General features: G+C 38.1%; 1 protein-coding gene and 1 long non-coding RNA gene across 4 annotated transcripts in view; one reads left to right on the top strand and one right to left on the bottom strand.

Moving 5' to 3' along the window:
* LOC309644681 overlaps positions 1-12,857 on the top strand; it is a 236,613-nt gene that overhangs the window by 79,962 nt on the left and 143,794 nt on the right. The gene's annotated exons all lie outside the window — the stretch shown is intronic.
* Positions 1-12,857, bottom strand: part of PTPRA (protein tyrosine phosphatase receptor type A) — a 186,121-nt gene that overhangs the window by 54,164 nt on the left and 119,100 nt on the right. Inside the window, exon 5 of one of the 3 annotated variants that reach the window (XM_082428497.1) lies at positions 6,690-6,716. The exons of the other annotated variants lie outside the window; for them this stretch is intronic. Within the exon in view, the coding sequence (XP_082284623.1) occupies positions 6,690-6,716 (27 nt within the window). The remainder of the gene's footprint in view (positions 1-6,689; positions 6,717-12,857) is intronic. 3 annotated transcript variants of the gene reach the window in all.

Genomic DNA, 12,857 nt, shown 5'->3' with positions numbered 1-12,857 from the left:
TAGAGAAAGCCCATGTGCAGCAACAAAGACCCAACGCTGCCAAAAAAAAAAAAAAGCAACACTAATTCCTTGATATAATCTAATATTCAGTTACTGTTTAAGTATCCCTGATAGCCTCATAAATGCTTGTTTTGCTTTGGTTAAAATTGGCATCCAGAGAGGATGCACATGACTGCCAGACACACTAGGTCCACAGAGGGTTTCCTGGGTGGGCCCTAAAGACAGAGGAACAACAAGAGTGGTATCTGAGGTAATTCTAGGCCACAAGACATGAAGGAGGGGAAAAGAAAGGCAGTGCCGCCTAGAGGATAACTGTGTCCAACTTCCTAAACAATGACTGAACCTCTAGTTTAGGATATGTTCCTGTTTGTCCTCCTGAAGGGACACCTACTGTGAGCACATTCCAATCAACTCAGTGCTCCAGAGCAAAGCTCAACCACTGTCCTACAGGAGACCTTCACAAATACCAACGACAGCAGAGGCAGTATAAGAAATAGAATAAATCTTTAAAAATATACTGCAATTTATGCAAGAGGACCCTGCATCAATTAAAAAGAAAAGCCACTATAAAATGAGGAGCAATCTCATACCTATCAGGAAAAAAAAAAGTCCCAGAAAATAACAGGTGTTGGCCAGGATGTGGAGAAATTGGAACCCTTGTGCACTGTTGGTGGAAATGTAAAATGGTGTAGCTGCTGTGGAAAACAGTATGGCGGTTCCACAAAAAATTAAAAATAGAATTATCATATGATCCAGCAATTCCACTTCTGGGTATGTGCCCAAAAGAATACCCATGTTCATAACTAAACACGGGTTTAGTCACAATAGCTAAAATGTAGAAGCAACCAAATGTCCTTTGACAGATGAATGGATAAGCAAAATGTGGTATACGTATACAATGAAATATTTTGTCTTAAAAAGGAAGGAAACATATGCTACAATATAAGGATGAACCTTGAAGGCATTATACTAAGTGAATAAGCCAGTCACAAAAAGACAAACATTGTATGATTCCATTTATATGAGGTACCCAGAGCAGTGAAATTCACAGAAACAGAAAGTTTAAGGTATATAGTATGATGATCTGACTTACATACATCATGAAATGATTATCACAATAAGTTTAGTGAACATCCGTGATCTGATACAGATACAAAATTAAATAGAAAAATTTTTTCTCTTGTGATGATAACTCTTAGGATTTACTCTTAACAACTTTTCGTATTTAACATACAGTAGTGTTAATTATGTTTATCATGTTGTACATTACATCCCTAGTACTTATTTATCTTATAACTGGAGGTTTGTATCTTCTGACTGCCTTTATCCAATTGCCCCTACCCCTACCCCCTGCCTCTGGTGACCATAAATCTGATCTCTTTTTCTATGAGTTTGTTGGTTGGATGGTTGGAAAAACATTTTAACTCTCCCAAGCTTTCAGGCCAGAAGAGTCCTCTATCATAAAAGTCAGATTTTACCTCTTGACATCTGAATTACACCCATGTTTTTAATACAGCTAAAGACAATACAGATAGTAAAGATGTTCCCAGGCCTGTGTGAGGGAAGGAGACTCAGATCTATTAATAAAGTAGGAGAGAATTTACAGCTCCCTGTATCAAATCTCAGACTTGGAGACAGGCTCAGAATCCAGCCACCCTCCTAGGGCTCCTCCCAAACCGGATGGACTCATCATATCATTGTGCTTAGCCTTCTCCTGATCTGGGCCCTCTGGAGATGTAGCCTTGCATGATGCAGGCAAGGCAGGAACAGTGGTCCATTCCCTGCCACTCCCACCCCCACGCCCCACTCCCCAACCACCCATTCTAGCAGAAGTTCACTCCCTAGACTCAGACCAGAGGACAGCATTTAAAAAATACTAAAATGGTGTTCTGGGACAACAGTTGTCTATTTGTTTATGTCCCCTTTCCAAGGAAACAAAGGGTCATGTTATTTTAAGGGCTCACATGTAGACAGGTGAATCACTCAAGGACTTAAGACACACCTTGGTCAACTGCAAAAATAATCAGTGAAGGGACCTCCCTGGTGGTGCAGTGGTTAAGAATCTGCCTGCCAATGCAGGGGACACGGGTTCCATCCCTGGTGCAGGAAGATCCCACATGCCACGGAGCAACTAAGCCCATGCACCACAACTACTAAAGCTCATGTGCCCTAGAGCCCACACACCGCAACTACTGAGCCCACGCGCCACAACTACTGAAGCCCGCACGCTTTAGGGCCTGAGTGCCGCAACTACTGAGCCCGTGTGCTGCAACTACTGAAGCCCGTGCACCTAGAGACCATGCTCTGCAACAACAGAAGTCACTGCAATGAGAAGCCCGTGCACTGCAACGAAGAGCAGCCCCTGCTTGTCGCAACTAGAGAAAGCCTGCACACAGCAATGAAGACCCAGAGCAGCCAAAAAAAAAAAAAAAAAAAAAATCAGTGAAGTAAAAGCCATACTCCTCTAGCCTCACTTCCTAAGGCCCATTTTTTGTCGTCTTCACACTTTTTGGTAGAAATATTTATCAACACTCAAAGGCAAAGTTGTTTTAAGTGCTTCTTATAGGTTGTTAAGTGCTCTAAAAACAGCAAAAGTCATCAAAAGTTGCCTCAAGTGCCCAAACCTCTGGGATGAACCCAATCACTGTTGTCTTGGGCCAAATTACCATTTGGAAACCTTAATTTCTATTGCCCATCCATCTTCCCTAGGGCCTCCGGAGTTATCTAAAACAAAAATCTGACCATGTCACTTCCTTCCTTCACATCACCAGGAGACACCCTGAGCTCAATGCACTGCTGCTGAGGCTACCTCTGACCACTTCCCACCTCATGCACATCAACCATGCACAGCTCCTCAAACACATGACTGGCTCTTTCATGTCTCCTTGCTTTTACCCTGTCTCGTGAGTCCTCATTTTCCACAGTTACTATATTAAACTGCCCCAAACTCACCTTCATGCCTCCTTCCCACTCCCCAGGTATAGTGAGCCTTTTAAGCTCTCCTCATAGCACTTTGTATGGTATATCCAATAGCATGTAGCTGAGTGGGCTCTGATTCTTGGTGTTCACACGTTTCTTTCATGAGACAGGGAACTTGCTTTTTTTTTTCTTTCTAGAATCCTCAGCACCTCACAGGTGCTGACTGAATATATTATTAAAGGTGCTTAGGGAAAGCCATCATAAATGAAGTTCACTTAATAATGTCACTTACTATGATAATCTCAAAATACCTATTTTTTAAAAAAAATTATTTATTTTATTTATTTTTATGTTTTGGCTGTGTTGGGTCTTCGTTGCTGCACGCAGGCTTTCTCCAGTTGCGGCGAGCTGGGGCTACTCTTCGTTGTGGTACATGGGCTTCTCATTGGTATGGTGGTACGGTGGCTTCTCTTGTTGCAGAGGGCTCTAGGCATGCGGGCTTCAGTAGTTGCAGCACACGGGCTCAGTAGTTGTGGCTTGCGGGTTCTAGAGCGCAGGCTCACTAGTTGTGGTGCACGGGCTTAGTTGCTACGCGGCATGTGGGATCTTCCTGGACCAGGGCTTGAACCTGTGTCCCCTGCATTGGCAGGAGGATTCTTAACCACTGTGCCACAAGGGAAGCCCCCAAAATACCTCTCTAACAAGAATGCCAACCCCCTTCTAGACTTCAACTCTAGCAAAGTATTGAAAGAGAAAGCCAGGGGGAGCAGGTGATCTGATTTGAGAGCTGAGAAACTTTAAGGAGCCTCTGGGGTGCAACAGAATATTTACCCTGCCTGGTTCTAGAACTCTGTAGCTCAAGGACCCCTTCACAAATACTAACAGGGTAGTAGTCCAAATTTTTTGAAAAAACCCAGTTACAGAAATGATTACATCTAAAATAATGTAAAGTATGGTTAGAATAGTTTTATCCTGTATTCTTTCTATTTAACAAATATCAGTTATAAAGTCTTCATGTGAAAACCCTAATTTAAAAAACTATTAAAATAAAAAGTAAGATGAGACAGGTTTATGCAGAATTTTGTTTAAAAGGTACAGGGCAGAGGATAAGCTAATGTCTACAGTTGTGGTAGTAAACTGCAGTGTGACCCTGCCATGGAGCGCACCCTTGTTTCCACAGATTCTGACTGGCTGGCTGAGATTCCTGATCCCCTTAGTCTCCCATCTAATTAACAGTAATAGTAACAGAGTGGTGGTGGTGGTAAGAGTTGCTGAGCAACTGCTATATGCTGACCCAGCAGTAGGCCAAGCACTAGTTCAATGTTAGTTCATTCCTCACAACAACCCTATGAAGGAAATTCTGTTCCCATCCTATTTTGCCAATGGCAAAAGGAGGCATAGGAGTTAAATACCTACCCCACCCTGCTGGTAAGTGGTAGAGAGTCAACATACAAACTCAGGTGGTCTAGCTCCAGAGCCCATGTTTTAACCACATATACTAATGCTTTTGCTGCCTTTGCTCTGACCCCATGGTATCTCATTTCCTCCCTCTACCCAATACTACTGCCATCACTGTCTCACAGGGGCTGCATGAGAATCTTTATCTCAGAGTCTGTTTCCCCTAGAACAAAACTAATGAAACTGAGACTTAAAACTAGCAAAGACTAAATAACAACTGGAAAGTATACTCATGACCACTGACTTCATGGTGAAGAGGCACTTGGTAGATAATGCCAGAATTGGATTTAATACATTACTATATAGTACACAAATCATCCAAATTAACACCAGTGAAAATGTTTTAAAAGAAAAGCTGGTTACAAAAGAACAAATACTGTATGATTCCACTTAAATGAGGTACACAGAATAGACAAATTTACAGAGAAAGAAAGTAGATTAGTGGTTACCAGGGGCTGGGGGAAGGAGAAATGAGGAGTTATTGTTTAATGGGTTACAGAGTTTTAGTATGGGATGATATTAAAAAAATAAAATAAAAAATTCTGGAGACGGTGGTGATGATTGCACAACAATGTAAATGTACTTAATGCCACTGAACTGTGCGGTTAAAATGGTAAATCTTACATGATTTATATTTTTCAAAATTGGGAAAAGGCTGGCTCTACCAAAATAATTTGGAATACATTTAAAAAATAATACACATGAGAAAATAACTAGTTTCTTCAACTTTGAAAGAAAAGAACCAAAGTTGCTTGCCTCCCGTCCTCTCTTTTTTATGCTTATATGTGCTGGCAATTAAAACACCAGCTATTGCTGTTCAAAAGCATATCAAGGGCCAATGCATAAAAATTTATAACCCTTAATCATCTGCATAAGACATCATTTGCTTAGCAAACCCATTATAATGCAAATGTTTCAAAACAATAGCCTCATTTCTCAAAAAGCACTTGGCTTTAAAATTAGAATGTGATATCAAAATTTATAGCAATACTTCTAAGGATATGCTCTGGTAAAATCATCATTACATATGGGGCTGAGACTGTGTATGCCTCTTCATTTTCCTGTTTGGTCAAAGGCAATTATACAAAATTATTTTTTAAACTTAAAAAGATTTATTATATTAGTATGTCACAATTAGCAATAATCTAGATAATTAAGGTAATTTATTTCTTTTTAATCATAATACTGAAACTACTCACATCTATATTCGTCAGCTAGGTAAAACAGGGATAATATCTGGGGCAAGAAAAAGGCTGAAGAGTAAGAAAATACACACTAAGTAGAGGAAGGAATCAGAGATCCTATGTTTAATTTTGAAGGCTACCACTTTGACTTCTGATTTTATTATAAGATTAGTTAAAAGAGCAGTTTTAGGGAGCAAATATAAGTATCTATTGCAACATAAATCTATTAAGTTCTACATTTGATAGTGAGAATCTGGTTAGTGAAAGTGAATAGCAAGGGCACTACAGTAATCAAATCTAGTTCTTGAGTTTAAGAAAGCGAGAGCTGGAAAATCAAGGGAAATCTGTACACAGTATGATAACACCTCACTGTTCCTCACCAAACACAGTGGCAGATGGGCAACACTTTGGGTTATAGTATCTACTTTTCTTTCCTTTCTTAAGTTATAGTTGCTGTACAGAGTATGTACTTTTCTGATTCAAATGCTCCCTACTTAATGGGACTTCATAAGCCTTCAAGTGTTCCATTACTTATGCAGGAAAAATTGTGCATGGTTAAATAATGGAATCAGAAAAAAACAAAACAAAACAAAACACAAGAAGCCTGATTTGATAAAATAGGAAATCAAGATGAGAAAAATTGCTGCACAGATTAACATTTTCCAAATTTAAATGCAATGATCATTTCTTAGACCATTGGATAATCTATCTTATGCTCTTTGATGGTAGCCTTACTGTTGTCCTAAGAGAAATATGCCACTTCTACAAGAGTACCCATGTATTCTATTCTCTGGTGAACAGGGATTCTGCAGTCCTGCTTAGACCACTGACATAACATCTCCAGTCATAGGGACGTTACACATGAGGGCTGAAAATCCATAAAGTCCATATAAAGTGACAAGAGGTCAACATTTTATAGACTAGGGGAAAAAACAACATCTACATTTAAAAACGTAATGAATACTTATTTCTGTTACTCTTCTCCATGAGGTTAATATGGAAACAACTTAAGGAAAAATAAACATGTAACAGTCAGAGATGCACAAGGTTACCACAGACTGAGCAGAGGAAACGCAACAAATATTGTACACTGTAAAAAGGACAAGAAACATAAGGTGAATGGCTCACCTCTTCTGTCCTTGGAGTCAGAATTACCTGTGTAATAAGTAAAAAAAATAGAAACATTCACTCAGATTAAAGACAAACATTATTATTCAATCTAATGTAAAACAAAATAAGCTCTAGGAATATGGATACTTTTCCCTTTGTGTATGTTGGAGCTACAATGAGGCACCCTCCAACAACTGGGAAATAAGACTGCCCAGATTCACTAAACTTTTATCGATGGTTTGTCCTTCTCCCTGAGTACAAAAACAATGCAGCGTCAACATTCATAAAAAATACAAGAATGCCAAGAGAAATATAAACACAATGGTACTTGAGGTCTTTATGTCTTTTTAAGCCATTAAAATGCAACAGGACAAAATTAAGTTAAAAATATAAAAGACCTAAATGATAATAGATAATAAAATCTAAATGGCATAGACCAAACTCTGTATACTAACAGAAAAAACCTTTTCAAAGGCTTATGAAATATCCACAAGCCCTTATAAATTCCTCATAGTAGAAACAGTACAGACAATATCTTTTATCATGATGCAATAAAACTAGAAATTAACAAAGTAAGAAAACACTTGAAAATTAAAATCAAAACCGAACTGCAAAATGCCTAAACAAATAACAAATCACACTTGCAGCAGAATCTACCGACGCTCCCCCAATATCAGTCTCTTCCTCTTCTTGCCTTTAGTACAGAACATCCCCCACTTTTAGCTGAGCACAAACCTGTCCATTTAGAGACTACATTTCTGAGACTCTAGGTGCAGTCATATGAAGAATTCCAGTCAGTGTGATGTGAACAAAAGCAATGAGAGTAACTTCTGGGTCACACCCTTTGGAAAATAAATTGTTTGTAACTATTTCCTCTGTTGCTCCTTCCCAGGGGCTGGAACCAGAACCCAGTGATGAGAGCCATCTCTTGACCAAGCAGATGAGGGCAACTGTCAGGACCAGAGGCACAAGAAAAAAGGAATTTGGTCTCTGATGAGGCAAAGCCCCTCTGTCTACTTCTGGAATGTGAAAGGGGAGAGAACACGTCTGTGTCTTAAGTGACTTAAGTGGTCAATGAATTTTGGTATGTCTTTGTCAGAGTAGTTTAGACCACTCCCTAACTAATATAACTACCTACAGGAACACTTATAGGATATGCCTAAAGCTGTGCTTATAAAAAATTCATAGCATTACATACATATTAATTAAGAATAAAAATAAACAAATGAAGCATTCAATCCAGGAAGATAGAAAAAGCACAAAATAAATCTAAGAAAAGCAGAAAAAATAAGAATAAAAGAAATTAATGAAATAAAAAACTGAAAAATGACAGAACTAATAAATATACAATAGCAGGTTCTTTAGAAGAAAAAAGCAACAAACCATGAAATAGATAAATGGTTAGTCAACCTAAATAGGAAAAAGGACTTAAATATATAAAATAAGAAATAGTCACAGCTATGTAAGAAATTAACCCTAAGGGATGACTTTTCCTCAAATCTATTTGAATAATTTTGAAAATCTAAATGAAATGCAAAATTTTCTAAGTAAACTTCAATTCTTTCTATGAAGCAAAACAAAACACTGACAAACAAAACTTATCAAAAATAGCATACATACAAAGGAAACACATATACCAATCTCATTTAGAAATAACTTAGAGGGACTTCCCTGGTGGTGCAGTGGATAAGAATCCACTTGCCAATGCAGGGGACACGGGTTCGATCCCTGGTTCGGGAAGATCCCGCATGATGTGGAGCAACTAAGCCCGCGCGCCACAACTACTGAGCCTGAGCTCTATAGCCCACATGCCACAACTACTGAAGCTTGCACACCTAGAGCCTGTGCTCCGCATCAAGAGAAGCCACCACGAGAAGAAGCCCATGCACTGCAACGAAGAGCAGCCCCTGCTCTCCACAACTAGAGAAGGCCCACGTGCATCAACAAAGACCCAAAGCAGCCAAAAATAAATAAAAAATTAAATCTTTAACAAAAAAAGAAATAACTTAAAATATCAATGAAAAAATTTGAAATAAAATAATATCAAATAAATTGCAACAGTTCATTCAAGAAAAATACAAGACCAAGTGGAGCTATTTTTGCTGGAATGTAAATAGTTCAAAATTAGAAAATCAATTAATATGATTCACCGAAGCATATGATAAAAAAAGAAAAAAACCCATACAGATCTTGCTCATTGATGCTGAGCTGGCAACTGGCAAAATTTAACACCACTTCTTGACATAAATACTCTTTAAAACAGGAATGAGTCAATAAATCCTGAACACGATAAATATGTTTATCTCAACACAAGAGTCAACACCATGTTTAATGAAAAACAACTGAGATCATCCTCCTTAGAGTCAAGTACAAAACAAGGCTATCTACTTTTACTATTATTTCCTAACTTTGTTCTAGAGGTATTCACCAATTCATTTAAACAGAAGAAAAGAGATCTAAAAACTTGGAAATTTAAAAAGAGGTATTTGCAGATGAGATGATTTGAAAACTTATGATAATTGAAGAAAATTATGTCAAACACAAAGGAAATTAATTAAGATGATCAGTATAAAATATATTGTATGTACAAAAATCAATGGCCTTATGTTGTACAGCTAAAACTAAAACAGTGTTATATGTCAATTGTATCTCAATTAAAAAAAAATAGGTTTCATAGCCCCAACAGCAACCAGTTAGAAGATACCATATTCCACCTATACTAACAAAAAACAAAAACAACAAAACAAAAAGAAAAACCTTTGAAATATGTAGAAATAAGCTGAACAAAACACGTGCAACACGAGTGGTGAAAATTTTAAAACACTTCCAAGAAACACAAAATAAAAGACTTTAGCAAATGGAATACGCAGCATTCTTAGATAGGAAGAATTAAAAATATCAATTGTCCCTGTTAATCTATAAACTTAACATGATCTATAAAAACTTTTTTCCAGCTATACAAGTTGATTATATAACACTTATGAAGAAAAATAATCAAGAATTGCTAGCAAAATTCTGAAAAATAAGATTAACAAGGGATGACTCATCTTATCAGACATTAAATATTTTATAAAGTTACAGTCATTGAAACAGTGGGGGGACTTCCCTGGTGGTGCAGTGGTTAAGAATCCACCTGCCAATGCAGGGGACACGGGTTCGATCCCTCGTCCGGGAAGATCCCCCATGCCACGGAGCAACTAAGCCCGTGCGCCACAACTACTGAGCCTGTGCTCTAAAGCCCACGAGCCACAACTACTAAAGCCCGTGCGCCTACAGCCCATGCTCCGCAACAAGAGAAACCACCGCAATGAGAAGCCCGTGCACCACAATGAAGAGTAGCCCCTGCTCACGGCAACTAGAGAAAGCCCGCACGCAGCAACGAAGACCCAACGCAGCCCAAAATAAATAAATAGATTAATTAATTAATTAAAAAAAACCCCCAACCTTAACATTGGCTAATAGGGCAGACTGGATAAATACATCAAGGTAAAGCCATACAATGAGGTAGCCCCTTTACTATAATACAGAAAAAGTATGATAGGCTAACTGAAAAAAGTAATGTGTAGAAACGTACACAGTACATTTATTATCTGTGTTATAAATGGAAGAAAAAAGGTATGTATGTGTGTGTGTATATATATATACACACACTTGCTATTTTAGAAAAGTGAAAAACAAACTCAAAGCAAAGGTCAATAGGAAAGAAAAATTAAGATTAAAGAATTAATTCAGGATATGTCCAATATTCAAATAATAAGGATTTTAGACGAACAGAACAGAGAAAATGGAAGAGGGAAGAACATTTTTGAACCAATACAAGAAAAATTTCCAGAACTGAAGGACGAAAAGTTCCAAAGCTCCTATCCCAAAATAATTAATGAAAGAAAAAGACCTACATCAAGACCCATTTCGATGAGATTTCAGGGCACCAATGATGAAGAGAAGATTTTTAAAGACACACAAACAATTAGGAATCAGGATAGCAGTAGAATTCTCCAAGCCTGGGAATTAGAAGTCAGTTAGGACAATGCTTTAAAAATTCTAGGGAAAAAAAATATCTCCTCAAATTCTATACACATCCCTAAAGGTATTTTTAGACATGTAATTCCTCATGCAATTTACCTCCCATGGACCCCGTTCTCAGGAAGCTACTGGAGGATATGTTCTACCAAGTGATGGGGTAATCCATGAAAGAAGACAATATGGAAGCCAGGAAGCAGCAAAGGAAATTCCCAGAATGATAGAAAAGGGAAATCCCAGGCTGACACTTGAATAGCAGCCCTAGTGATCAGAAAAAACCTAGGCTTCAAAAAAAAAAAAAACAAAAAAACCAAAAACCTAGGCTTCAATAAGACAATGACAATGGAGGACTCAGGAGGACGGTCTCTAGGTAAAAAAGAAATAAACAGATTATCTAATAGGTCTGACTTTGTGGAAAACTAACTGTATTACAAGGCTATGGAAAGTCTGGGAAGAAGTGGCTTCCAATAGCAAAAAATAAAAGGTAATTATTAAATCCAGAAAAAATTGTACAAGAAAGAAAAAATAATCACATCACAGCTCAGCATGGAATAGTATTACATAGTCAACATCACAGCTCAGCATGGAATAGTATTACATAGTCATAGTAATATAAAACATCAAATACTGATTTTTTAAAAATTTATTTATTTATTTATTTATGGCTGTGTTGGGTCTTCGTTGCTGCGCACGAGCTTTCTTTAGTTGCGGTGAGTGGGCGATACTCCTCGTTGTGGTGCACGGGCTTCTCATTGTTGTGGCTTCTCTTGTTGCAGAGCACGGGCTCTAGGTGTGCGGGCTTCAGTAGTTGTGGCATGTGGGCTCAGTAGTTGTGGCTTGCGGGCTCTAGAGCTCAGGCTCAGTAGTTGTGGCACACGGGCTTAGTTGCTCCGCGGCATGTGGGATCTTCCTGGACCAGGGCTCGAACCCGTGTCCCCTGCATTGGCAGGCGGATTCTTAACCACTGCGCCATCAGGGAAGCCCCTCAAATACTGATTTTACCAAAAGTTACAATGTAACAATTATGGAAGGATTGATAAAATGGTGGTGACACGGCAGATGTGGGGTTTCAGGCTGTAACACCTGATGTACCATAAAGTTTTCCTTTTACTGATCTTGAATAAGAGCCACCAGTGAAAGGCAGTCTCAGCCTCCTCTGAGACATGAAATGTGTTAACTGTATAGTAACTGGTTTCTCAGCTATGGCATAATTTGGACCTACAGCGGATTATATAAAACTCGGTTCCCTAACAGCAGTGAGAAATAGGTCTTACTTGCTCCTTGACAGCCTTCAGATCTAAGGCAAATTATTTAACCTCTAAGGTCTTACATCAAGCAACTACTAAAAAGAGATAATTACTCCTGGTCATCTCACAGAATTGTTAAATGAAAGACAGTACAGAATAGAAGAACATAGGCTGTGAAGACAGTCAGTGACAGTCTCACCTTTTCCATTTACTACTTCAGCTTATACAAGTTATTTTGCTTTTCCTCTCTAAGCAATGGCCATAATTTACAGAAAGAAATACATTTTTACACCATTACTCAGTATGTGTTTGTGTATAGCTGAAACAAAGGTTTTACAAAATAATATATGTAACATGAAAAGAATAAAAATGGAAGAGGACCATCCACACACACACAAATTTGTGGTGGCTCACTAAACTGATTTCAAGAATCGATCATGACCTGTGCTTTGAAAAACACTGTAAAACTCCTTCACCTATAAAACATAAAATAGAACCTACTTAATAGGATCCATAGGATACTTCACAGGAATTACTTCTATAAAACTCGTAGTACGATGCCTAACACTTAAAATTAGTGCTTACCATATGTAGGCCCCATTATAAACGTTTTACCCATATTAACTTGTTTAATCCTAACAGCTCCTTTATGAAGTAAGTACTATCATCATCATTCATTCTTATATACTGATGAAGAAACTGAGGTAAAGAGGTTAAATAGACTTGCCTATTGTCACACAGCTAGTGTATGGCAGAGTTAGGATTCAAAATCAAGTCGTGTGGCTCAGCAGATTGTGCTCTTAACTGCAAATGCTGCATAACCTTTATAGTAGAAAATATGGGATTAAAGCTGGCAGGTGCAGGGTCTGAGTTGTAAGGTGTAGCTAAAAGATGTCATCAACAAATGAGATTCAATTCA

The sequence above is a fragment of the Balaenoptera physalus genome (assembly GCF_965194825.1).
Source record: "Balaenoptera physalus genome assembly, chromosome: 16".
Classification (NCBI taxonomy): domain Eukaryota; kingdom Metazoa; phylum Chordata; class Mammalia; order Artiodactyla; family Balaenopteridae; genus Balaenoptera; species Balaenoptera physalus.
The sequence above is the reverse complement of the archived record's forward strand: the minus strand, read 5'-3'. Positions and strand labels throughout refer to the sequence as shown.